Source organism: Orcinus orca, chromosome 10 (assembly GCF_937001465.1).
Source record: "Orcinus orca chromosome 10, mOrcOrc1.1, whole genome shotgun sequence".
Lineage (NCBI taxonomy): Eukaryota > Metazoa > Chordata > Mammalia > Artiodactyla > Delphinidae > Orcinus > Orcinus orca.
The window spans coordinates 72,832,686-72,859,794 of NC_064568.1; the positions used below are offsets into that span (position 1 = coordinate 72,832,686).

General features: G+C 56.1%; 1 protein-coding gene across 5 annotated transcripts; it reads left to right on the forward strand.

The window, feature by feature from the left end:
- The first annotated feature begins 7,108 nt into the window (after positions 1 to 7,108).
- Positions 7,109 to 23,231, forward strand: MDFI (MyoD family inhibitor). 5 transcript variants are annotated; one of them, XM_004267621.3, is made up of 6 exons: positions 7,130 to 7,330; positions 7,442 to 7,652; positions 9,179 to 9,265; positions 16,350 to 16,532; positions 19,661 to 19,885; positions 22,421 to 23,231. In XM_004267621.3, the coding sequence occupies exons 1-6, from the start codon at positions 7,307 to 7,309 to the stop codon at positions 22,675 to 22,677; spliced, it is 987 nt and encodes a 328-aa protein (XP_004267669.2). In that variant the 5' UTR covers positions 7,130 to 7,306; the 3' UTR covers positions 22,678 to 23,231. The 5 variants fall into 5 exon arrangements, with proteins under 5 accessions (XP_049571551.1, XP_049571552.1, XP_049571553.1 ...); XM_049715594.1 differs by lacking the exon at positions 9,179 to 9,265 and having other exon boundaries at positions 7,109 to 7,330; XM_049715595.1 differs by lacking the exon at positions 16,350 to 16,532 and having other exon boundaries at positions 7,112 to 7,330.
- The last annotated feature ends 3,878 nt before the right edge of the window (positions 23,232 to 27,109 follow it).

A 27,109-nucleotide genomic window follows, 5' to 3' on the forward strand; every position in this document is an offset into this window, starting at 1 on the left:
CCCCTGCATCGGCAATTTTAAAAACTTGATATAGGTGCACTGTCAAAATACTTAAGAGGAAGCAGGGCTTGAACACTAATGTTCATTGTAGCATTATTCAGAGTAGCCAAAAGATGGAAACAACCCAAGTGTCCATCAACACATGAATGGGTAAAAAAGAAATGTGGCATATCCATACAATGGACTATTTATTCACCCATAAAAAGGAATGACGTTCTGATACACGCTACAACATAGATGAACCTTGAAAATATTATGCCAGACACAAAAGGACAAGTATTGTATTCCACTTATCTAGGATAAGCAAATTCATAGAGACAGAAAGTAGATTACAGAGTGCCAGGGGCTGGGGGAAGGAAGGAATGGGGAGCATTACAGGTTACATTATGCCCCCCACGAAAGATACATTGAAGTCTTAACCCCCAGTACCTCAGAACGTGATGTTATTTGGAAATAGAGTCTGTGCAAATTGAACAAGGTTAAGATGAGGTCATTTTAGAACTGGCCCTGATCCAGTATGACTGGTGTCCTTTGGACACAGAGACAGAGGTTTGTATATGGAGGGGTGAAAGACCCAGAGTACCCGACACATTATTGAAGAAAAACAAAGTTGAATAACTGACACTACCCAATATTAAGACTCATTATAAAGCTACAGTAATCAAGAAAGTGTGGTATTGGCAAAGAATAGAAAAATAGATTAGAACAGAATAGAGAGCCCAGAAATACTCACATAAATAGAGTCAATTGATCTTTGACCAAGGAGCAAAGGCAACCTAATGGAGCAAAGACACTTTTTTCAACAAATGGTGCTGGAACAATTGGACATCCACATACAAAAAAATAAAAATCATCTAGACACAGACCTTACAGTCCTCACAAAAATTAACTGAAAGTGGATCACAGACCTAAATGTAAACACAAAACTATAAAACTCCTAGAAAATGATGTAAGAGAAAACTAGATGACCTGGCAGTTGTCAATGACTTTTTAGATATAATACAAAAGGCAGGGCCCATGAAAGAAATAACTGATAAGCTGGACTTAAAATTTAAAACTTTTGCTCTGCAAAAAGCACTTTGAAGAGAATGAATAAACAAGCCACAAACTGGGAGAAAATATTTGCAAAAGACATATCTTTTTTTTAATTTTAAATTTAAGTTTTTTATTTTTTAAAAATTAATTTATTATTTTTGGGGGGCTGCGTTGGGTCTTCATTGCAATGTGTGAGCTTCTCATTGTGATTGGCTTCTTTTGTTGCAGAGCATGGGCTTTAGGCATACAGGCTTCAGTAGCTGCAGCACGCGGGCTCAGTATTCATGGCGCAAATGTTTAGTTGCTCCACGGCATGTGGGATCTTCCCGGACCAGGGATCAAACCCATGTCCCCTGCATTGGCAGGCTGATTCTTAACCACTGAGCCACCAGGGAAGTCCCACAAAAGATGTATCTGATAAAGGACTGTTACCCAAAATATACAGAGAACTCTTAGAATTCAACAATAAGAAAATGAACCACCCAATTTAAAAATGGGCAAAAGGAGCTTCCCTGGTGGCGCAGTGGTTGAGAGTCCGCCTGCTGATGCAGGGGACACGGATTCGTGCCCCGGTCCGGGAGGATCCCTCATGCTGCGGAGCGGCTGGGCCCGTGAGTCATGGCCGCTGAGCCTGCGCGTCCAGAGCCTGTGCTCTGCAACGGGAGAGGCCACAACAGTGAGAGGCCCGCATACCGCAAAAAAAAAAAAAAAAGGGCAAAAGACCTGAACAGACACGTCACTGAAGATGATATACAGATACAAACAAGCATATGAAAAGATGCTCAACTTCATATATCATTAGGGAAATGCAGTTTAAAGCAACAATGAGATACTACGACACACCTATCAGAATGACGAGAATCCAAAACACTGACAACGTCAATGCTATTGACGTCAAGGATATGGAGCAACAGGAACTCTCATTCACTGCTGGTGGGAATGCAAACTGGTACGGCCTCTTTGGAAGACAGTTTGGAACTTTCTCAGAAAATTAAACATACTCTTACCATATAATCCAGCAATCATGCTCCTAGGTATTTACCCAAATGAGCTGAAAACTTACGTCCAACAAAAACCTGCATACAGATGTTTATAGCAGCTTTATTCATAATTGTCAAAACTTGGAAGCAACCAAGATACCCTTCAATTAAAAAAATGGATAAAGAAACTGTGGTACATTCAGATAATGGAATATTATTTAGTGATAAAAAGAAATGGACTATCAAGCCATGAAAAGACCCGGAGGAACATTAAATATATATTCTTAAGTGAAAGAAGCCCATCTGAAAAGGCTACATAATGTATGATTCCAACTACACAACATTCTGGAAAAGGTAAAACTATGGAGACAGTTAAAAATATCAGTGGTTGGGACTTCCCTGGTGGTACAGTGGTTAAGAATCTACCTGCCAATGCAGGGGACATGGGTTCGATCCCCGGTCCAGGAAGATCCCACATGCCGCGGAGTAACTAAGCCCGTGCGCCACAACTACGGAGTCTGCGCTCTAGAGCCCGTGAGCCACAACTACTGAGCCCACATACCGCAACTACTGAAGCCTGCGTGCCTAGAGTCCGTGCTCCGCAAGAAGAGAAGCCACCACAATGAGAAGGCCGCGCACAGCAAAGAAGAGTAGCCCCCACTCACCACAACTAGAGAAAGCCCGAGAAAGCCCACGCACAGCAACGAAGACCCAACGCAGCCAAAAAAAAAAAAAAAAAAAAATCAGTGGTTGTCAGAGGTTAGGGGGAGGGAAGGATGAATAGGTGGGGCACAGAGGATTTTTAGGGCAGTGAAAATACTCTGTACGATACTATAGTGGTAGATGCATGTCGTTATATGTTTGTCAAAACCCACAGAATGTACAATGCCAAGAATGAGCCTGAATGTTAGCTATGGACTTTGAGTGATAATGATGGGACAGTGCAGATCCCTCAGTTGTAACAAATGTAGCACTCTGGGGGGCATGTGGATGATGGGGGAGGCTGGGTATGTGTGGGGCAGGGGGTGCACGGGAACTCTCTATACTTTCCACTCAATTTTGCTGTGAACCTAAATCTGCTCTAAAAAATAAGTCTTTTTTTTCTTTTAAGACTGGCACTGTCCAGAAAATTTTAAGAGGTTTACTTATAATTGTTATAAAGTTGAATTACTTAAAAAAAAGAAGTTTGGAGGCCAGTGCCTAAGGGCATTTATACTTGATTAACAGCAGCTCAGAATTCATTAACTTCCCTGGGGGATGAAGAGGATCTATCCAGTAGAGGATCAGCCCTGAGACCCCTCCCTCCCCCCGGGGAAGATGGTGCTGAAGGGAAGGCTGTGAGGCTTACGCAAGTTGCTGAACCTCTCTGTGCTTCTGTTTCCTCACCTGTGAAATGGGGGAAATATTGGTACTTAATATTAATTGATATTTAATGTTGTGACTATTAAACTGGTTAATTCATGTAAAGTGCTGTGAACTGTGCCTGTCGCACAGTGAGCACCAGGTAAGGTGCTGGACACATGCCGTGTGAGGCTGCCCTTGCTTGCTGCTGGGTAAGCGTCAGGGAGGGCAGACCCGGGCAAGGGAGCTACCATTTACTGAAGCCTCTGATGTTGTACCAGGTGCTCACTTAATTTCTCCCAATGGTGAAGTGGGAACCATCCTCCTGGGTTTACACAACAGAACTGGAAGCTCAGAGAGTTCAAATGACTTGCCCCACATCACAAACCTAGGTAGAAGTGAGTGAGCCAGGATGCAAACTGGATCTCCACGATACCAAACCAAGCCCCACTCTTTCTACGCTGCCAATTACCGATGAGACAGAGGAGGGGGGCCAGGGCCATGCCTCCATCTCCAGCAGCCAGCTTGGAGGTGGGGGACACATTCCGAAGAATATCACAGTTCTCTCTCTGTGCTAAAGGCCATGTCAGGGATTGGAATGAGCACTGCAGTGGGCTTCAGAAATGTGGTACAAGGGACTTCCCTGGCGGTCCAGTGGTTGAGACTCCGTGCTTCCACTGCAGGGGGCATGGGTTCAATCGCTGGTCAGGGAACTAAGATCCTGCATGCCACACAGCACGGCCAAAAAAATAAAAAAAGAAATGTGGTACAAGTCCCAGCTGCGACCCATACTAGTTGTGTGGCCATGGGCAAGTCACTGCACCTCACTGTGCCTCAGCTTCCTCACCTGTAAAATGAGGATAATAGCTTTCCGGACTGTGTGGGTATTAAAGGAAGCAACATGGGAGGGAGACGCAAGAGGGAGGGGATATGGGGATATAAGTATATGTATAGCTGATTCACTTTGTTATACAGCAGAAACTAACACACCATTGTAAAGCAATTATACTCCAATAAAGATGTTAAAAAAAGTAAATTTTAAAAAAAGAAAAGAAAGGAAGCAACAAATCTAGAACTACCCAGCAAGGGGCTGGCATATAGAACATACCCAACTCATGTGTACCGAATGTGACACACCACCGTCTTCTGATCACCAAGAATAGAAGAAAAGAAGAGAATCAGGCCTGGGGCCCAGAGCTGCCCTCCCATGGTCGCATGCCATGTCCTTGAGGAAGGGGGGATTACAGCCCCATTCTCCACTCTGCTCATTATGGAGGGTGTTCCTATCTAGTTGTTCAGTTCCTATCCAGCATCCCCCTCCCCCCACTACACACAAACACATCCCCTTCAACACAGCCCTCTGCAGGGAGGTCGCGCCACAATGGCCTGCTCCCCATTCTCCAGGGTATGGAGACCAAAGCTATGGTCCAGCTGCGGAACCCAGCCCAGCCACTGACCAGCCCTGTGCCACAGACAGGAAGCCAGGAAGAGCTGTGCCTGCCTGCTGGACACTGGAGAGGGGTGGACGCCGGGGTCTGGAGCCTGGCCAGGCTCTGTAATCACATTGTGTGGAAGGGAGCGTACAGGAGAGCTGTGCAGGGTCACCCTTCGCTGTCTGGAGGGCTGTGGGGGTAGGGGGTGAGGATAAGCCCCAGGAGGCAGGAAACAGCACTGAGCTGGGAGTCTGGAAACATGGGATTTAGTAAGCTCTTCCCACCAACTCACTGTGTGACTTGCTAATGCCCCTTCCCCTCTCTGGCCCCTTGTTTTCCATCTGTGAAACGAAATATTTATTGAGCTCTCTGGGTCAGACCCAATTCTAGAGAATACCCTAGCAGACAAAGCAAAGTCTCCTCTCTCCTGGAGCTTTCATTCTACTAATCAACAAGAGGTGAAAGGTTTATGAAGAATAATAAAGTGGTGGGAAGGGACAGAGAGTGAACGGTCTGGGATGCCCTCTCTGAGAAGGTGACATAAGTAGAGGAAACAAGGAAGGGGGCCAAGTGAATATCTAGGGGAAGCACATTCTGGGCAGAGGGAAGAGCCAGTGCAAAGGCCCTGAGGCAAGCACATGGGGCAATTTGAAAACACAAACTCAGGGAGCAGCAAGCTGGAAGGAAATGAGTGAGGGGAGATGAAGGCGAAGGCAGGTCGAGCCCAGCTCTTGGAGCCTGAAGGCCATTGTAAGGACTTTGCATTTGACTCTGAACTGATCAGTGGGCCCCAGGAAAGCTGGGCCTGGGCTTGAATGCAGAGCCTACCTGGTGTTGAGGGGGGTGGTGAGGGGGGTGGAAGCATCTTCAGCCTCCCGCTCATTTACTCTGGGGTCCTAGCCAGGTCCTTCAGGAGAAGACAGGAATAGGCCAGGGACAACGGCGAGGTGTGTAAGGCCTAGAGTGAGTGAGGCTCAGGTGCAAAACCTAAGGGAGCATCAAAAAACTCGGTAATTACAATTACTCGGTAATTACTCGGTAAACAATATTTTCCTGCAATATATCTAAAAATCAAAATTAATGCAAAAAAATCTGTAATGAACAAAATGCCAGTATTTTAAATAAAGACAGGATCTAACCCTGAACTTGCATGATCCCATCTCACTGGCTTCACCCTAATCCTGTCCCTGTTTCCAATAAAACTTTATTTATAAAAATAGGCAGCTGGGGAATTCCCTGGTGGTCCAGTTGTTAGGACTTGGAGCTTTCATTGCTGAGGGCCTGGGTTCAATCCCTGGTTCCATCCTTGGTCAGGGAACTAAGATTTCACAAGCTGGGACTTCCCTGGTGGCACAGTGGTTAAGAATCCGCCTGCCAATGCAGGGGACACGGGTTCGAGCCCTGGTCCAGGAAGATCCCACACGCCGCGGAGCAACTAAGCCCGTGCACCACAACTACTGAGCCTGCGCTCTAGAGCCCGCGAGCCACGACTACTGAGCCTGCGTGCCACAACTACTAAAGCCCACGTACCTAGACCCCGTGCTCCGCAACAAGAGAAGACACCGCAATGGGAAGCTCGCGCACCGCAACAAAGAGTAGCCCCCGCTCACCACAACTAGAGAAAGCCCGCGCACAGCAACGAAGACCCAATGCAGCCAAAAATAAATAAATAAATAAAATTAAATTAAATTAAAAAAACAAAAACGATTTCACAAGCTGTGAGGCACAGCCAATAAATAAATAAAAATAGGCAGCTGGCTGACAGGGCTGTAATTTGCTGATTTGGCTTTTTAAAAATATTGAATTAAAACATTTTTTCATCTTGGCACCTTCCTAAATTTTGCACCCCAGAGGAACGCCCCACTTACCTCACCCTAGTCCTGGTCCTGGATAACAATGAAACTATTAGGTTGCACACGGAGGGCCCCAATGTTCATCCCTCCTGAGGCTCAGAGAGGTAAAGGGACTTCTCCAAGGAAACACGTGGACGGTGGAGTTGGGATCTGGAACTGGAGTCCCTTGCCTGGTCATCACACCATACTGTGTTTTGCCCTAGAATGTTGATTTTAATGAGTGCTGATTTTTTAAAACATTTTATTCAAGTATGATAGCCATATAAAAAAGGGTATGTACCTTAAATGTTCAGCTTGCTGGATTTTCACAAACTGAGCACACCTGTATAACCGGTATGTGGCATTAAATGTAACTAGTTTACATTTCCAACAAACCAGACATATTAATTAGTGTTGGGCCAGATTCCGAGGACTTTGGATCCCAAGCAGCTGATTTCGGACAGTAAGGCTGGGAGACTGGGCCGATCCAGAGTTTAGGGGCCCTGGATAGAGACTGAGAAGCAGGGGGGAGGCGGGGCGGGTTAGTGGTGTAGGGCTAGGGTCTGTGGTTAGGGAGGGGGCCCCACATTCAGAAGAGGACGGAGAGCGACGGTGGGGACTGCACTGGGGACCCTGTCCACCACCCCGCCCCCTTACGCCCTTCCACTTCCACTCCTGGCGGCGGATGAGGCCAAGCTCGCGGACCCAGGTAAGCTGGTCAGAATGCTGCAGTCGCCAAGCCCCGCGGGCGCGTCCCAGTGACTCAGCCCTTGCCGGGAAGGGGGAGTCCGCCCCGCTCCCCAGAATTTCCATACAACAGACTGATCCGGGCTGGCTCCTGGAGTTCCAGGCCGGGCCCCGCACCAGGCTGCGCGGCCGCGGGAGCCGGACCCCTTCCTCCCGGCCCGGGGGCCCCCCACTTCCGGCCGAAGCCACCTGGCCTCATCGCGGGGACGCGGCCTCGGGTGGCGAAAGCCCTGGGGACCACAGCGGTCCTGGCCTCGACGGCGCCGCGAGGACCTTCGAGCGTCGTAAGTAGCGACTGCGGGGACTGGGGGACACCAAGGAGAGGCCCCGAGTCCCTAGCTCGGCCCCCGCGTCCCAGCCCCAGCTTCAAGCCCAGGCTGGAAGGCGGGACCGGGAGAACAGGCCTGGCGCCACCGTCGCCTCCCTAATTGCTCACGGCCCCTCGTGGTGGGGAGCCCATACTCGGCTCCGAGGAGTCCTTGGTCTAGCTGTCACCACAGCGGGCGGTCCCACCTGATCATCCCATGGGCCCGCCCACCCCCACCCAGCGGGCCGCAGGCTCCATGCCCTCCCCCATCCTCGGGGACCTGCTCCCTGGGCGACGCTGAGGGTCCCTGAACTCCCCTCACCCCGACTCTCTGGCCACGGCTCCTTCCTAACCCCGGCCCTGAGGAGGGACCCAGCTCACAATTCCAGATGTGTCGCCGCGCTGCCCCCGCCGGGAGGGGCTCCCTGTCTCCCCTTTCCCGAGCGCCCGTAATTTGGAAGGCCTCGGATTCCTGTCTGGAGCCAAAAGAAAGGCTGAACTCGAGAACCTCTCTTTGCCTCCAAAGTTGGGTTTCTGACCAAATTCCCACGCACGGCTGGTGGAGGTGGGGGAATTAGGGCTGCTCTAGGACACGGGATGCTAGGTGGTCACTAACCGGATTTCCCGGAGGGACAACTTCTGGTCTGTGCCCAGGCTTAGGACCCCGGGGCAGAGACCAAGGGGGTGGGCAGAGGGTGCCTGAGAAACTTGATCACTCCCACCTTTGGGACAACGAGATTTGGGGGCCACAAATATTCAGACAATTGGCTCGAGGTGGTTGTGGTCACCATGGTTTCTCTCTCTCTCCGTCGTTCTCTTGCTTTTTCAAAAACTTTCGCAGAGTTTAGGACAGGCGAAGGGGAACGCGCGCGGCCCCTTTTGCACGCCCCCCGGGGCGCTGGGCCTGGGAGGGGGGCGGGGATCTGGGGAGACTGGGCCCAGCTCCGAGAGCGCGGAGGAAACGCGCGGAGCCGGCTTCCTGTGGGGGCTCCAGCCGCAGCGCCCCGCGGACAGACGTGTCCCGCCCAGGCAGCGCCAAGTCCGGCGCGGGGGAAGGGACGTGGGTGGGGGGGCGCCTGGGAAGGCGAGGAGGGGGCGGGGAGAGGGTGGGCCGGGGAGGAGGGGAGGGAAGAGGAGAGGCAAGCAGGGGAGGAGCGAGGGGGCTACAGGGAAAGGAGGCAGAAGGAAGCGGGCCAGCGGCGCGCGCTGGCGCCGAAATGGGAGAAAGGAGCGAGTGAGAGGGAGGGGCGCGGAGCGAGCACAGTGGCGCCGAGTTGCCCCTGGGCTGGGGCGCTCGCGGCCGTCGTGCATGGCAGGCCCAGCGCAGTGATCCCCGCGGCGCGAGAGAGCGGCGCGCAGCTCGCTCGAGTAAGTCGGTCGGGGGCCGGACTGGGAAGGGATGGGCGCACGGCTGCCGCTGGATCGCCCTCTGCCCGGCCCCCTTTTCCCCTTTCGCGCGCGCGGGGACCTTCCGCTCCGCCCGCTGAGCCCTGTTTCCCGCAGGTCCCGGGCCGATGTCCCAGGTGAGTGGCCAGTGCCCCCCTCACTGCGACGCGCCCCATGGAGCCCCCAGCGCAGCCCCCGGCCCAGGTAGGACCGGGGATGGAGAGCTAGACTGGACGAGAGCCGGGTAGGGGGTTGGGGGCGGTGGTCATTCTCCCCCCTCCTCCCTGAGAAGCGGGGAGAGGGTTCGGGTAATCTTGAGTGGAGGTGGAGGCCAGGAATCTGGGTATCGGGGACCGGGTCCAAGGAGAGTGGAGGTCTGAGGCGATGGGGGTAGGGCCCGAACGGAGGCGGTGGCCGCGCCAAGTTGGCTCCAACTCCCCACTCCCAACACCAGACACACACACACCGCAGTGTCTGTCTGTCCGTCTGGGATTTGTGTCCCAGCCTTTTCTGCCCAGTGTGTAAATATTTATGGGGGCCTCAGGCGGGGTGGGGGTGTCTGAGTCTTTCTCTCCTTCCCTTCCCCCAACCCAAGCAGAGCCTAGTGCTTCCAGAAAACTTTTGTCCGACAGGACCCGGCCCCTCCCCTCCTTGCCATTTCGTCTCGCTCGTCTTCCTCCCCACCGGGGCCTGGCCAGTCCCCACCACCCCTACCCTGCAGGGACACGCGCGCGCGCGCGCACACACACACACACACACACACACACACGTTTTATCTCCTTCTCCGCCTCTCTCTTTCTCTCTCTCCCTCTCTCTCATTCACTCACCCTAATCAAGTGCTCACCACCCTAGTGAAACACCCCTTCCCTCAACTCACAGGGTCTGTAACCTCCCTGGGATTCCTGCAGGAGCCTCCCAACCCGGGAGGGTTTGTGACTTCCTGAGGGGGTCCAAGGAGGGGGCAGAGGGGAGTCCTGGGGCTGTGGCTCTCAGTCAATCCCCTCACCATACACATGTGAGCTGAGGCTCACAATGGACCACAGGGACAGGGAGAAGTCAGGAACATCTGGGATTTGTTGCGGGGGGCTGGAGGGGTTGCATGCAGGAGTACAGGCCCAGATTTCATGCCTTTAATCCCAGCTCTAGGTTAGTCTAATCTTCTGCCTTCCTCTCACCCAGCCCCATTCGCCCTTTCTCCCCTCTTTGAGTTTCTGAATAACGGAGGTCTGGTCCTGGACCTCTGACACTAACTCCCTGCATGGCCTTGGACAAGTTCCTTCCCCTCTCTGGCCTCAGTCTCCGTATCCGCCCATGGGAGCTGGTCTGCCCGTTTGGAGAGGCCCAGGTCTACCTGGTGTGGATGCTGGCCCTTTGGAGACCCAGGGCTGTGGAGGTGCAGGGTGAGGCTGGGGGTCTCCTAGAGTGAGGACAAGTGGGAGACATTTGGTCAGGGGCCGGCATGTACGTGAGACTAGTGTGTCTGCTGTGCATCCCACCAGCCCTCAGATTCCCCCCTCTGTGGGGACCCTGGAGTAGGGACTTCTGGGGAATAAACTCCGCCAAGAACTGGGCTCCTGCAGCCTGGAGAGAGGGCTAGGGGCAGAGGCCTGGGAAGGCTCTTTCTCTGTCCCTCGCCCCTCCTCTCTTTCTCAGCCTCCTGCTTCTCTCCAACTCTCCCATTCTTCCCCTGCTTATCCATTTTCTCTGCTCTCGCCTCCACTCCTTCCTTCCAAGATCCTCGCCCCTGTGTGACCCATTTCGAGCCCCAGTAGGGAAAGGAGGGGCTGAATGTGCTCAGGGCAGGGGCAAGGGCCAGCGTGGGCCACTGGGAGGGTTAAGCCCTGGGCTGTAACTTGAGGCCCCCCAGTGCCCCAGCGAGCCCCCTCCCCAGCCTGGGCTGGGCCAGACAATGTGGCTTTCATAACACGAGGAGGCCTGGCTCTGCTGCCTTGGGAGAATGAGCCTGCTGCCCAGGAAGCCCAAACCGCAAGAGACCGAGCCAAAACCCCACAGACGCCTAAATCGGAGCCCAGAATCCCCCACGCTCCCTGCTGAGCGCTGACAGAACAGCACGGCTGAGGCCCTGCTGGCAAGCTAGCCAGGGAGCAAGTCAGCCCCTCCCGCAGCCACCCAAGATGCAGACAGGGGTGCAAGGGGCCCCAGGGCAGCTCTGGTCGGGGCAGGTGGCCAGGCCCGCGCACCCTTGGCTCCCCCAGTGGCCTCCTGCCCATCCAGCCCCGAATGCCCCAGGAGCCTGGCTCCCTAACCCACAGATTTCTGTCCAGCACTGTGGCGTCACGTTCCTGCTCTTGGTTCTAAATTGAATTTCCTGGGGAATTGGAGCCTTCAGACCTAAAATAAAACCAACTGGACCCAGCCTAACTGGCCACCTCAGGCCCTCACAAGTCCTTAGCCTGGTGACCCGAGCCTGTGACCTGTGTGTCACAAGTGTGTACCAAGTGAGTCCACATCCTTGCCCTCTTGCTGGGCGCCAGCCCTAATTCTCACCTTCGCCTTCTCTCTCCTCCTGACCTGGGGCTCCAGGCCCCAGAACTCAATCCTCAGCAACAGACATTTGCTAAGTAACTCCTGGGGGTGCAGAGACAGACTGGGGCTGCAGTCTGATCGAGGACCCACACTTCACTCCCTAGTTACAGTTCACAGCAGGGAACCCTGGATGCTGAGTTCTCAGTAAGTGGCCACTCCGAGGAGAGACTATTGGCTCGAGGGTCAGGGAAGGCTTTCTGGAGGAAGAGGTGAAACTCCAGCTGGGTCACGAAGGATGAGCTGGATTTGGAGAGAGGAGAGAGGTAGGACATTCTGATCAAGGGGAACAAGATAAGCTTCCCCTTGGTGGGGAAGCTTGGATGGATGGGGCAGAAGGCCCTGTGGTGGCCTGGGACCAGGGAGAGGTCGGCCGGCCTGGAACATAGGATCCTGGTCCATTGAGTAGGCTGAAGATATAGACCAAGGCCTTGGATACCAGGCCAAGGATAGGTTGGAATGTGGGGCTTTGGTCACTACTCTCTGAGCAGATCAGATCCTGGCCCTATCTCTGCAGAGATGGTCGGAGCTCCAAAGGGGAAGCCTGGGTCCACTGTCCACGAAGACACAAGAGGGCTCGGCAGGAGGCACCAGGCACTGGAGCTTGGGGACGAGGGTCCTGTGGACACTTTCCAGGCTTGGAATGAACCCTTCCCACCTGGAAGAGGTCCCCCGAACTCCTTCTCCATCCAGGAACAGCAGGCAGAGGGAGCGCACAGGGTCCGGGTGAAGTTTGAGTCTCTCTGCTTCGCTCTCGGGCTTATGGATTTAAACGTGACTTTTCCACCCTAGAACTCAGGGCATTGACCTGAACCTTATCCCGTGTTAGGGATGAGAATATGTCGAGGCACACGGGCTCTTGCCTTTCTGTGTTTCCCCCTTGGAGATGGGGGCTCTTGAGAGAAGTGCAGGGCTAGGGCTTCTGCTCAGAGACGCCACCAGCATGGCTGGCCCACTGTGCACGTTATTATTTTTTTAAGTTTATTTATTTAGTTAGTTTTGGCTGCACCGTGCTGCATGCAGGATCTTAGTTCCCCAATCAGGGATCGAACCCGTGTCCCCTGCCGTGGAAGCGCAGAGTCCTAACCACTGGACCGCCAGGGAATTACCCCCCGTGCACATTAGAAAAAGGTGGCTCTGGTGGGGCCCCAGCCAGGGACTCCAGCCCCACCCCCACCCGGGGCAGATGCCTTCACACACAACTTGAGTTTCTTGTCCACACAGTGGCCCTTGTCCTTTGCTGGCCTCCCATCCTCCTGGAGTTTCTCTTCAGAGATGTTCTCCCCTCTGTGGCTGGGCAGGGGTCTCCTGGTCGCAAGAAGGAAAGCTGGGCTCTTTCTGTCTTTTGATGGTTGAGCACATGGGCCCCGCCTCTAGTCTGGTTTTTCGGCTCCATGTGCTTGCAGGGAGAGCCATTTCTTCTCCAGCATCTTGGCGTCGGGGCCCCTGGGCAGTATGTCACCCACAGACCAGGTCCTCCTGCCACTTCTTTTTCCTTCTCTGCCTGCTCCCACATCTCTGGGCCCTCAGCACAGTTCCCTCTTCTGCCCTCAGCGCTGCTCCCCCAGTGTCTGCTGGGTCCCCTCCGCAGCCCTCCCGGCTCCAGGAGGTCTGTCCCTCAGTGTTTCCAGGTCAAGATGACTGGACTGGACCTGGTTTCCTTCCAAGGTCTGATGCTCACCCCAGAATGGCAGGTTTCCTGCAGGAGGGGCCTCCTCGAGACTTTGTCTGTGCTCTGTGTAATTTCCTGTTCCCACCAGATTCAAGGTCACCAGCCCTGTAGGTGACTTAGGAGAGACTACCCAGAGAGTGGCAGGCCACACAGGGGTAGGAGGGCCCAGGTGAGGACCAGTCTCCTGACTCCTAACCAGTCTTCCTCACCTTCCTCCCTCTTCAACCCTGGGGGCCAAGAGGCTACAATCCTGGCTCCTTCCACTGCAGGACTGACAGTGTCACCTCTGTGTGCCCTGGCGACCCCAGGAGAAAGCCTGGGAAGTGACCACAAGGCCCACCGTGCCTCAGTGATCATTCTAGTCTCCCCTCGTTCGTGCTGTAGCTGTTCACACTGGGCTCTTGGCTTCTGCTGGTTTTCTCGAAAGGTCCTCTTCCCCTTCTTTGCTGACTGATTGATTATTTAATGCCCAGCGTAGGCATTGCCTTCTCCAAGCAGCCTCCTAGACACACACACACACACACACACACACACACACACACACACACACACCCCTGGGGTAAGTGCCTACCTTCTGTGCTCCCACAGTTCTTAGGTGCCCCTGCTGTAACTCTTGCCCTGCGGTGTATGCGACCGACCCCAACCCCCGACAGAGAACTCCTGGGGGAGTGACCAGGTTTTCTCATTTTGGTCCACCCAGTGCTTGACGTATTGGGAGGTGCGTCGTAGCTGTTACACCAAACAGCACAGGAAGGAAGGAGGAAAGGAAGGAAGGGAGAGGAGGGAGAGGAGGGAGGGCAGGCAGGGGGATGGGCAGGTGGAAGGGTATGTGAGTGGCCCCCTGCATGCCACGCTCTGCTGAGCGTTTCATTTACTCTTTGAAACCCTGAGGGACGAGCATGGTGAGCCCCCTTTCACACAAGGTGACCCAGTTCCTGATAACTCGCCCAAGCTGGTATCTGGTAAAAACCAGGGCTTGGGTCTTCCAGCTGCTGGCTCAGGCCTTTGTCACTACACCACCTGGGAGAGTCAGCACTCCGCTTCAGGGCTTTGGCAAGACGCCTCTAGGGCCAGAAGCTGGAGCTGGGCAGCCCCCTCCCTTTCTGGGAATTAGGACTCAAGCCATGAGCCTCCCTCTCCAGGCCAGGTTGGTCGTGGCCCTCCACTGTCCTGTCCCGTCTGTGCTGCTGTAGACCAGGCTCTGGGCTGGGAGAGGCGCCATGGAGCAGGTGGCCTGGACCCCCCTTGGGGGTCATCTCTGCTTCCCTGCTCCCCCTCATCCGAGCCCCGCGATCCTCCCAAAGCCATTTGACCTCTCATTAACGCACAGAGCTCTCAATAGGCCCAAGGAATGGATGGGTCTGGAGGGACCTGCCCCCTGCCTCCCTGGGCACCAGGAGGGGCTCCCAGCACAGAACTGCCACCGTTCAGGAGTGGTGGGAGCCCCAGCCCTCCCTGCACCCTGTCCCAGCTCCAGGCAGGGTCAATGGTTTACCTAGGCAGGTGGGAGCATGCTGGCTGCTCTCTGTACCACCCACGTGGGGTCCCTGGGGCCTCGGTCCCCCTGGCCGTGGGGGACCAGGGTCTTTGGAACGAGGATTGTTCAGGGGTCTCTGAGCCCCTGGATCGTCCCCTCCCCTCAGGATGCTCCCATCCCCCAGACCTACTTGCCCAACCTGCATTGGTCCCTCTAATGGTCTCCTTCCCTACCCCTCCGCCCCCATTTGGAGACAGCTCAGGGAAGGAACCCTATGTAAGGCCCTCTGCTCTGATTCGTTCTGTTACTGTTTCCAAGACCAGCTCTCGTCTCCCTCTGTCGCTGTGGGCGTGTCTCGTGATTTCTGTGTGTGGTGTGTACGGGTGGGCGCTGACCTGTTACTCTCTGGGTTTCATCACCCTTTCTCTTCATCTTTCTCTGTGGCTCCCTGTGTCGCTCTCCTCTCCCTGGGCCCTTTGGTCTCTGTGTCTCTCTGAGTCTCTCATTTCTGTCTCCCCTGCTCCCAGTGCGGCTTGGGGGAGGGGCACCCTCTTGAGGCCCCTGTCATTCCCACTGCATGACCTGGGGGCTGATGGGAGGCCCAGGCTGCACCCTGTCATTGCCCAGCCTGGCCCCTGGCCCCATGACCCTGGGCTTCACCCTTCCCGTCCACCCTCAGGCCTTCCCACGCCCAGTCACCTTTCTGCCACCCTGCCCCACCTCTCAGCCCCCAGAACTTTCCTCCCCTGGGCCCAGGGGCCCCTAGTCCTGCTGCTCAGGAACCGTAGGTGGCTCCATTTCTGCCTTCCGCCCACCCTGCACAGAGGGGCCGAGCCATTCACTGTAATTACATGTGGCTGCTGTAGGCCTCTTCCAGCCCTCTTGGGCCGTCTCCCCGTCTCTCTTCCTGCCCGGAGCCCCTCCGCCTCACCCCCCAGGGTTCTCTGACTCTTTCTCTTGCTATCATCCTCTTTCTCGGCCCCAGTTGCTCGCTGTCTGTCTCCCTCTTGCTCTGTCTGTAGCCCACTCCCTCTCCATCGCCTCTGCCTCTGATCTCACCTTTATCTTTCTCTCCATCGCTGACTTTCGCTCAATTGCTGAGTCTCCTGCCTGTCCCGGGCTGTCTGTCACTGGGCGTCTGGGGCGCCCTCCTCCGCGCCCAATCTCCCACGTTCTGATGCACTGCCTGTCTTTGCTTCTACCTTCCACTGTGCCTTCGATTCTTTCTCTCTCCATGTCACTCTGGATGCCTGTCCCTGTCTCCCCATCACTGCCGGTCTCTTCTCTCCTGCGCTGTGTTTCTGCCTCCCCCCACTTCCCTTATACCATGCATCTCGGGCCCCACTCCCTGACGGTGCACACACACACACACACACACATGCACACGTACACACCCTTGGTTGTTCACGGGCTGTGGTTTGGGAACTTTCTATTCTAGACTCTGGCACTGTTGCCAGATAGGGTAAGGGCTGTGTAACTGGTACTGAGTCCGAGAATGAGGGCTCACGGCATTCTGGCCCATGGGAAGGGGACCAGGGCTGGGCAAACAGGAGGGCACCAGGAAAATGTCCTTCAGTCGTCTGCTTTTTCCCTAGCTCAGACCCTATCCCTCCTGCCTGGGCTGGAGGTAGTGACAGGATCCGCTCAACCTGCGGAGTCAGCGCTAGAGGAGGGCTCCCTGGAGGAGGCGGCACCCTTGATGCCCCAAAGCAATGGCCCTGGGGCCTCCCAGGCCCTGGACAGCACTGACCTCGACATCCCCACAGAAGCTGTGACACGTGAGTCCTAGGGGTCAGGGGATTGGGATGGCAACATGTAGGGGTTGCTCTAGGGAATCCAATGCAGATGGGCTGGCAGAAATGCCGTGGGTGCCTGTGGGAGCCTAGCGGTGGGCCAGGACCTTGAGGTGTGGGCAGTGGAAAGGTGTAGGACGTTGCCCTTTCTGTCTAGGAAGAAGACCTCCACATACAAAATGATTCGGATAAATTAGTTCAAAATGAGTGTGGATAGGCTCCAGGCAATGTGGTTCAGGACAAGAGAGTGTGAGGCCAGGGCCAGGGAGCCAGAGCCTGAGGCAGCCCAGCCTTCAGCGTGTCAAGAGCAAACCGGCAGGAGAGACACCCGCAGTTGCTCTCTGCAGAAAGGAGCAAAACTCAGCTCTATTCCCAGGTTTAGCTCAGTGTCTCCAAGGAAGTCCTGGAGGGGGAGAATTCGCCACTGTCACCCTCAGAAGCAGGGGAGGGGACACCCAGAATCATTTGGTGATTACCAGTAAGATCCGCAAGATCTACAGACGCATCGGCACTTCCCAACTTTCTTTCCCTGCGTGATCTCACGCACTTTCCAAATTGGCCTGTATTGAGGCAGCAGGATAGCCCTTGCCGAGCGCATTTTACAGATGAGGAAACTGAGGCACAGAGACCCACTCTCCCTGAACACAGGCTGCGGAGCTCAGGTCTCCTGGCCCAGTGCTCTTTCCTACGCCTGCCTGCCCAGCTGGCATGGCCGAGGGTGGAGCCGCCTTCAGCCAGGGCATCTGGGGTAAGTCAGGGTTACTAAATCCTGCTAGTGCACTGCCCTCCAGACACACCCACCAGCAGAACTGAGAGAAAGAGGTGAATGCCGTGGTCACGGAGGAGGGGGCCTGGATGGGAGTTGGACAGACACCCCTGTGTCTATGGGCCCTGAGTGTTTGCTTTGTGACTCAGCCACCACGACCACTGCCACGGCCATGGCCACAGGCGAGCTCTGTGTCTGCCCCAACTTCCTGGGCCCTTAGCTCACCACACGCTCCCGCCCTCTGGTCACTGTGCCCATGTTTAGGCAGCAGGGCAGGGGGCACCGAAGCTGGCCAAGGACTCAGCCCAGTCACTCACCATGGGGCCAGGAGGTGGGGGCAGGATGATTCAGGCCTGGCCACTTCCCCTGGCCTTACCCCTGTTTACCCAGATGCAGGTCAGCCACTGCTCAGGGCCAGAGGCTCCCAGCACGGTCCTCCCCAGAGCCCTGTCTCCCATTGTATCCCTGACTCCCCAGCTTGTCCTCAGCTCCTTTCTCCCAATCTCCATCCCCTCCCCGCTCCATTTCCTAGCTGTGGAACCTCTGGCAAGTTTTACCCTTTCTGGGCCTCAGTTTTTTCATTTGCAAAATGGGCTAGTAATAGTAGGTCTGTTTGATGCTTAAGGAAGTTACTACTGGGAATTGCTGGTGGTCCAGTGGTTAGGACCCAGCACTTTCACTGCCATTGCCCAGGTTCAATCCCTGGTCAGGGAACTAAGATCCCGCAAGCCACTCGGTGTGGCCAAAAAAAAAAAAAGCACATAAGGAAGTAGTTACTCCACTTAGAGCTCTTAACACTGTGTGTCTGGCACCTAGTCACAGCTCAAACCATGTCAGCTACTAGTTATAAGAATAGCGATGGCTGTGATAGTAGCAGCTTATTCCTCAGTCCCTTGCCTCCCAACCTCTGCCCGGCTCCTTGCCTCTCTGCTCTCGGAGTCCCAGCTTTTAGCCTCCAGGCTGGTCCCACCTCTGACCCTTCGCTGTGTGACCTTGGACAAGTTACTGTACTTCCCTGGGACTCGATTTCCTCATCTGTAAAAGGAGGATACTGCCCTCTAGAGACACTGAGAACAATTTGCATGCCAAATGCGCCGAACAGTGCCCGGCGTGCACTGCGTGCCCAGCAGTGTGCTCCCACCGTTACTAAACGGCCCAGCCCCCTCAGTTAGGGGCAGCGCTGAGGCCCCCTTCCGCTCCCCTCAGCCTCCAGCTCCTGCCCCAGACACCCACTCCTGCCACAATCCAAACCCAGAGACCTGGCCCAGAGGGAGCTGGGGATCTAGACCACAGGGCCTGAGAGATGTAAGTGCCCCACGTTCACATTTCCTGAGGGTCCTCAGGGCCAGAGGGTCCTGCCCAGGAGTCAGGGGCCCTGAGCAGAGGGATCCTCGAACTCTTGTGACCCCTTCTCAGACTTCTCCACACACACACACACACACACACACACACACCTGCCCTCATCTCTTGAGACACACACACACACACACACACACACACACACACACACACACACCTGCCCTCATCTCTTGAGAACAGAACCATGCCATCCAGGTGGGCAAACCTGAGGGAAGGAACGGGGTGTTTGGGGGGATCTCCAGGGCCAGCCTCCCCACAGCCCACTGATAAAGCTGTTTTGTTTCCTCAGCCTGGGATGGGGACCCAGGGTTCCCAGCTTCTGGGGTCTCCCTGCTTGGCCTCCCTTTTCCCTTCTCCCCATCCTCAGACCCAAGGGGCCCCTCAGCAAGCCCTTTCTGCAGGTGCCCCACAGAGGCTGGATGGGGTGGGGAGCTGGAGGTGGAAGGAGCGGGAGATAGGGGTCTGCTCTGAGGAGCCCCTGATTCCAGGGCCAGGGCATTCATCTCCAAACAGATGTTTCCAATCAATCACCTGGCACACGAAGGGCAAAAGCAGCAGGGGGCTTGGCAGGGGCCGAGGTGACGCTTAACTGCTTCCCTGCTGCCCCTCCACCCCCAACTGCCACTGCTCTCGCCAAAATCCCAGGACCCCAAGAGCAGGAGAGTGGATTTCACGTCGGGTAAGAAGGTGGGGTCCAGGGCCCTGAGCCTCTCCCTTTGCCTTGCACCTCTGTCTTTTCTGGAATGAGCATGGACCTGGGAGTCAGGAGCCAGGCTCGACTCTGTGGCTGTTTCATGATGTGCCACTGGGCAAGTCAGTTTCCCTGGGCCTCAGTTTCCCCATCTGCAAAATACAGATCAGCTAGATGACCTGTGGTGTACTAGGAACAAAGCAGGCAGGATTCAAGCAGAGCCCCGGGAGGCTGTGCGGGGACTCCCCCCCCACCAGCTTCCCCTTCCCCCATTGCCCTTTCTCATCATCTTCCTAGGCCAGCCTCAGGGGAACCCCTTGGGCTGCACCCCACTAGTGGCGAATGGCTCTGGCCACCCCTCGGAGCTGGGCAGCACCAGGCGGACAGGGAACGGTGCCCTGGGTGGCCCCAAGGCCCACCGGAAGTTGCAGACACACCCATCTCTAGCCAGCCAAGGCAGCAAGAAAAGCAAGGGCAGCACCAAGTCTGCTGCCTCCCAGATCCCTCTCCAGGCGCAGGAAGGTAAGCACCCCATCTCGTCTCCCTCTGGGAGAAGCCTCCAAAGCTGGCTTCCTCGAAGTCTGATGCAGGGGCCAGCGGCAGCATCTTTGCAAGGTTGCCGGTTAGAAGGGCAGCATCTCAGCCCCACGCCAGGTCCACCAGATCTGAACCTCTGGGTGGGGCCCGGGAGTCTGGGTTTTAACAAGCCCTCCAGGGAGTCTGATGCAAGACTCTTAAATCAGAGAACCTTGCAGAGGACACATGTTGGGTAAGGTAAGGCACGTGTGAGTTCTCAAGGCCAACCCCTTCTCATTCCCTACTCTCCCAGAGTTGCTCTAACAAGAAATGGAGCCATCTGGGCTCGTCCAGCTTAAGCCACCTCATTTCTGGAAACAGAAATTTTCCTTGAGGAATGGACCATCTGTTGAGTGAGAGCACAGCACTTAGCGTAATAAAATGACGCACCATCAGATGCTTAATTGGGGGCGGGATGGGGGCTGCAAGGTTCAGTGGGAGGTCAGAGCACCCAGATATACCAGCCATTGTTCCTGCCACACAGAGGTCCTCTGAGGGACTGACCTGGGCAGCCAGGTCCCCCTCCCCACCAGGCATCAGTTCGGCAGGGGTGACGGCTACCTGTAGCCCAGGGATGCTTGACCTTCACCCCAGAACTTTTAAGTAATTTCTGCCGATGCTGGGGGACTCTGGCTGGTCCTCTGCAAACAGGATTCAGTGTACACATTTGCACACAATGTGTTCATGACTTTCATCCCCCAGAGCACATTCTGCCCAGCAGGCTTGTTTATGAAGGGGGTATTCATGCATCTGAAGTGAACTGGGCATCTGCTGTGAGCCAGGCACTGTGCTGTGTGCTGGGTACCCAGGCCATGGCCTCATAAAGCTCTCATCAGAGAGAACCAAACAGGTCATCACTCTGTGATGTGATACAAGATAAATGATGAGTGATGACGTGAACTCAGGGGGACACCCACACCAGCCCAGAAAGCTGGGGAAGGCTCTGCAGGTGTCTGAGCAAGCCTTAAAGGATCCATAGGGGCATCTAGCCGGGGTGCCTTAGCACAGAGCTGAGAGCTGGCTAGTGTGGCTAGATTATGAAGTTCCAGGTGAGGAATGGTGGGAGGTGAGACTCCAAGCAGACCGGGACTCCCGCGGTGGAGGGTACATACTAAGCTGGATAGTGGGTATAGACTTCATCTGGAAGACAGTAGGGAGCTTCGAAGGGTTTTAAGCAAGGTGGTGACCTCATCAGATTTGCACCTGAAGAGAACTTCCTTATCCAGTTTGCCGATAGATGGCAGGGGTTCCAGCTGTGCGAGCCCCCATTCCCTGTACACAGGACTGGGTGGGGGCGTCAGAGCCTGCATAGTGATGTGAGACTCCCACAGGACCAGTAGCCTCGAGCCAGGGGCCCGCCTGGTCAGGGGAACTGGACACTGCCCATGGCCTGACCCCTGCCAGCCCAGCATCTTGGCAGCACGCCAGCGGTTCAGAACACCGGCTGCTGAGCCAGCACCACCGCGTACCAGCTGGGTGCCCAAGGCAGGATCGTGTGTTAATTCGCTTCCTGTGTATTTACTCAGCACCCACGATGTGCCAGGCACCGGTCTAGGGACCGTAACAGCCAAAGACGCCGGCCCCTGCGGTGCTTGCCCTGTAGTAGGCGGGGAGAGCTGTGTAAGCCGCGGGAGGTGCTAAGTCCTGGGCGGGGAGGCAGAGCAGGCGCCGGCAAGGGGGTGGGGCTGGGGCCCGGCAGTATTGAAGAGGGTGCTCCCGGAAAGCCTCCCCGAGAGGGGACATTTGGGCAAAGACGGAGGGGACAGAATGAGCAGAGCACGTATCTGGGGCTGGAGCACCGGGGGGACAGGGGGCAGTGCCTGCATGACCAGGAGTAGCCAGTGCGGCCACAGCAGAGGGGTCTGGGGAGGGGCCGTCGGGGCTACTGGGAGCGCTTGGGCTTTTCCTCCTGTTGAGGCGGAAGCCACTAGAGGGTTCTGAGGGCAGGAGGGGTGGAATGCAACAGAGGTTTTTCAAGGGTCCTTCCAGCCTCCATGGGCGGAGTAGGTGCGTGCGGGCTGGCAGCAGTAGTCAAAGGCAGGGAGTGGGGAGACCAGCGAGGATGCAGTTGCTGTCACCAGGCAAGAGCTGAGCAGAGTGGTAGGATTCTGGAGAGATTTTGAAGTGACTTCTCTGTGCCTCAGTTTCTTCATCTGTAGAGAGGGGCTAATACAGCCCCACCTCAAGGAGTTGTTGCAAGTTTAAATGAGTTTAATTCGTGCACACTTAGAACAGTGCCTGGAACACGTCATCCCTCCGTGTTCGTTAAATAAATGACCGAGGGTGGTCAAAGCAGGGACTCGGGATCCAGGCTGCCGGGGCTCAGACCCTCACTCCACGTAACTCTCCGTGTCTCGGGGTCACCTGGATGGTGGGTCCCCGTTTCACGGAGCCGGGGGAGGGCTGCACGAGCGTTATCTCTGCATTCAGTGAGCCTGCCGCCCGCGGCTGGTCCCCGGCCCCTGGCCATCTCGCCTGCAGACTGCTGCGTCCACTGCATCCTGTCCTGCCTGTTCTGCGAGTTCCTGACGCTGTGCAACATCGTCCTGGACTGCGCCACGTGCGGCTCCTGCAGCTCCGAGGACTCGTGCCTCTGCTGCTGCTGCTGCGGCTCCGGCGAGTGCGCCGACTGCGACCTGCCCTGCGACCTGGACTGCGGCATCCTGGACGCCTGCTGCGAGTCAGCCGACTGCCTGGAGATCTGCATGGAGTGCTGTGGGCTTTGCTTCTCCTCCTGACCCGCGGTGCCCCCGGCTGTCACACGAGGCTGGACCGCCCCCTCCCCCGGGCCTCTCCCACCCTCCCCGAGCCCTCTCGGAACCCCAGCCCGGTGAGAGGGCGGTGCTGGTCCTCCTTGCTGGTTTCCCTGGCCAACAGCACCTAAGACCTGGGGGGAGGGGGGACCGTTCCTGGCTCAGCTGCCAGGGCTGCAGAACACTGTGAAAGTTGGGGGAGGGGGCCGGGACATGGGGGAGGCTGGGGTGCTGGGGCTGTGCGCTTTTCTACCTCTCACTGCCCCTGTGCCTGCCTCCCCCCTCCCCTGCCCCCAGGCTTAGAGGACAACAAAATGTGAAAAGAGACACCCCACCTGACCTCAGCTAAGCCCCTCCCCGGTCTCCCCTCCTGTGGGGCCTGACCCATACAGTGACCCCAGAGGGCAGGGCTGGGCTTGGGCCCAGGGTGGGGTGGGAGGGGGGAAAGGTATAGAAAAGACTGGAAGGGGAGAGGGAGGGAATGGAGGGAAGGTCTGTTCTATTTGTTGCTGTAAATAAAGATATGGGTCCATCTCACATTTCCTCAGGACTCATGAGTGATGGCCATGGACCACGACTCTGAAAACCAAACACTCCCACAACCCCCTACAAAGTCCCGAGACGGATGGGGCTTTCCTGGCCTCCGAGGTCCCCTCCCTTGTTTCATGTTCCCCCCTGAGGGAGGGAAGGAAGACGGGTACACACGCCCCACCTTTATTTCCTTCCCTGCCGAAGGGACAGAGAAGCCCAGAAAGGGAAGAGTTAACCCTTGGCATAGAATTAATTAACAGCAGATGTGTTCAGGTTTTGATTAATTAATCTCCTGCTGACTCCTGCTTCTCGAAGCCATGGTGGCTCCAAGGCATAGGGTGACGCCTATGTCAGTGGCAGAGCAGGGCCTGGGGAGGGGGCAACCCTGGGCCCCCGCACAGCCAGGGCTGCACTGGGAGGCAAGTTTGGCCTGAATGGAGGTCACGTGGCCCAGCCTCAGTTGTCCCCCTGATTTCCAGGGGCCCTGAGATAGAAGAAAACTGTCAGGGCTGGTGGGAGCCTCAGAGGTCAGGTGTCCAGAGCCCTTGGGTGCAGGAAGGAGGGGCAGACCAGAGCACTGAGGCCGACAGTGGGGAGGGCTGTGTGGACCAAACCCCTCTCCACCCCATCCTGGACCTGGAGGAAGCCAGGAGGGGTCCAGGGTGAGTGAGAGGACAGCTCATGGTTGGACTTGGATCGTCCTGAGGAGAAGACATGGCTGAAGAAGGCCTTGAAAAGTGGAGACCTCATGGGAAACCGGTGGGCTGCTGCTTCCAGGAACAAAGGGTGGAGTGGCCCTGACGGATTCTGGAGGGGAGGAGGGAGCTCAGGAAGAGAGCCAGATGAAATCTGAGCTCTCTTAAGGAATGCCACATTAGGGAACAGCCCATGGCATTGGGCGTGGGTTGCAGTGTCAGCAGAAGGAGGTGACAAGAGATGGTGAGAGGGACCCCACCCCCCTCCCCTGCAGCCCCTCCCCTCATACACGTGTACACAGGCCTCACTTTGCCAACACCAAGGTTTTCCAGCTTCTGGGACCACATAGGAAACTCAGGACACAGACAGGAAGTGACCTCCCCAGGGTCACATAGTCAAGATCAAAGCCAGGAGAGAAGCCCCATTTTCTTGGCCCCCTCCATGTTCGCCTGTCTCAAGGGTTTTTTGTGTGTTTTTTTGTTTTTGCTTAGTTTGTATGCTCAAAGTACAAAAGGTTCAAAAGTCTCATCAAAAGTGCATACACAAGCATTTACCCATATCATTTTTCTTTTTTTTACAAAATGTCAGAATCCCATGCACGTTGCACCATTTTTATCACTTGACCATTTGTTTGGGGGCTCTTCCTTACCAGCACTTTGAAGAGCGGCCTGGAGCTTCACGGAGGGATGAGCCACACATGACCCAGCTGCCCAGCTCCTGCTTAATCCCTTCCATTAATTTCTCTGTTATAAACAAGGTTGCGTGAGCATGTCCTTTTGCACAAATGAGCTGTATCTGTAGAATATTCCTGAAGGTGGGATCACTGGGCCTCAGGGTGTGTGTGTTTGTGACTCTGACCTCGATGAGGGGATGCCAGTCTGCCCCCGTGGCTGCGGGGAGCGTCCACGTTTCTGCTGCACTCCTTTGTCCACAGGAGGATGGATGACGGTGGGAGGGCCTCCGTTCAGTCCCCGCTCAACCCAGCTTCTCCCCAAGGCTGAGGTTCGAGGGACGTTAGGGAGGACCAGCGTCGGGGGTTCACCTGACCAACTCAAGGTCTGGTCCAGGTGGGCAGGAAGGCCCCTTCCCGGCCCTCTCCCCTCCGTGGCGGCCGCTGCAGGAAGAGGCACCTCTGAAGTCCAAACAGCGGTTTCCTGCAGGACAGGGGCTGAAACCCGAGAGGCTGAGCTGGGTAGGGGTGAGACAGAGGCGGGATTCAGCCACACACACACAAACACACACTCTCCTTACAGCCACATACTCACATACATTCCACAAAGACACACACATACCGCACACACACACACACCAGACATAGACACACACATGTGCTCACACACTGCACATTTCAGAACCTGCAACGCCACCAGCCCATTCAGCCTGATCCTTGTGTCTGCTACCCGCCCCCCTGCATCCCACGCCTTCTCCACCTTCCCCAGCCCCCGCGTCCTTGCCCAGGTGGCCTCATCTCTGCTGGGAAGCAGACGGCATTTATCTTAGAGGCCACTGACCCACCCAGCTCTGCCCACGTGTCCTTCCAGGGCAAGCCCTGGTTCAGGACCGTTCCCCTCCACACCGTGGCCCTTCTCTGTTGTCTCCCAGTCTCTGCTTTCTGACCAGCTGATCTGAGCCGGGTTCTGCTGTAGGTCCTGGGGAAGAGGCCCTTTCACCCTCGGGGCTTCAGTCTCCTTGTGTGTACCATGGAGCAGCGAGGAGGCTCTGGAAATCGAATGGCGGCCACAGTGTCCAGGGAAGTCGCCTGCTTCTCTGGTTTTCTTTCAACCCTGGAGCAGCAGATCAGCACCCCCCCTTTGCCCAGGAGACTTCCTGAGGGCCACTCTCCCGCCCTGGGTCGTCTAACTCAAGACAGGTGTTACCACATTTGTGGGAAGACAAGGTGGTGAGGCCAGGCTGAGCTGTCCCTGGCCAGGACCACCCATGACCCCTGGGTGACCTGGTGTGTTTGCCTTGTAACCGAGCAGGCGGCTGAGCCAGGGGCTGGCTTGTGTGGGGAGGGGTGCTCTGCCCGCCACGCCCCGGCCTCCTGAGCCTGCATCAGCTTCTCCCCATTCTTTGGCACATTTAGTCGGCATTCTCTGTGGTTGTACTCAGAGCTGGGCCAACTCCAACCCGGCTTCGGGCCTAGACACCCCATGTCTCCGGGGCAAGGAGGGGACACCTTGAAGCGGCCCCAAGGCTGGACTGCCTGCAGCCAGCCATGCCCTGGGGCCTTCACCAGCTCCCTGGGCAGAGGAGGCAGTGGTGGGGGACTGAGGGCTGGTCCCCAAGGCTCAGGACAGCTGCTGCAGACACTCCCCGTTGCTGAGCGGGGGCAGCAGAGAGGACAGAGATCATAGACCTGGCCCCTTGTCACTTCCGTGTTTATGCTCCTTTCCACATTCTGACTTTCCTAGAATGATATGGAGACAGGCATGGGATGGTACCTCCCACAGCCCCAGCCCTCCCCTCCCCCCCACCTCCTCCAGAGAAAAGCCCCTCCCAGCCTTCCTTGCCCCGCACCTGGTTTTCCTATCTTTCCCCGACCCTGTAGCGGCCTCTGTACCCCACAATTCCTACCATCCCTGGGTTACAGCCTCATTCCCTTGTGATGCGGACAAGCCTCATTCCCAGGGGTGCTCGGAGGCGGGAAAGAGTGGTGTGTTCACGTGCTGTGTCTCAGGCATTTCGCAGTTTCGCCACCTCAGGGGGCCCAGGGAAGGCAGTAAGGCCCATCCCTGGACCAGTCACCACGTCAGGGGACAGAGGGCTACAACGAGCCAGGCCTTTGTGGCCAGAGACGGTGGGTTACGTGGCTGCCCTTCCAGAATCAGGTGGGCACATTTCCCAAAAAAATAGGGGAGCTGTGACAAAAAGTGGGGGGAGGATGGCAGATTAAAACAACAGAGGTCACTATAGGTGGATCGAGAGGAGGCACCTGGGCTGGGGAGGCCTGGCTGGAAACCTCGAGCTGCACGGGGCATCTGGCTGGAGAGGGAAAGACAAGGACAAAGGCTTTCAAAAATCTGCAGCCTGGGAGGAGAGTGAGGCTCAGCCTGGGGCTCCAGTGGCAGAGGTAAGACCCAGAGGCAGAGGTGATGACACGGGGAGAGAGATCCCAGCCCCGGGCAAGAGAGAGAACCGCCCCAAGGAGAGCGCACTGCAGCAGTGCTAGGGGGACCTCCCGCTTCCA

Excerpts from the sequence above, each read along its gene's own strand:
- MDFI (XM_004267621.3), top strand. The coding sequence starts at position 7,307 with ATGAGGCCAAGCTCGCGGACCCAG. Across the intron at positions 7,653-9,178 it reads CGCGAGGACCTTCGAGCGTC|GTCCCGGGCCGATGTCCCAG; the intron begins GTAAGTAGCGAC and ends TGTTTCCCGCAG. Across the intron at positions 9,266-16,349 it reads CAGCGCAGCCCCCGGCCCAG|CTCAGACCCTATCCCTCCTG; the intron begins GTAGGACCGGGG and ends CTTTTTCCCTAG.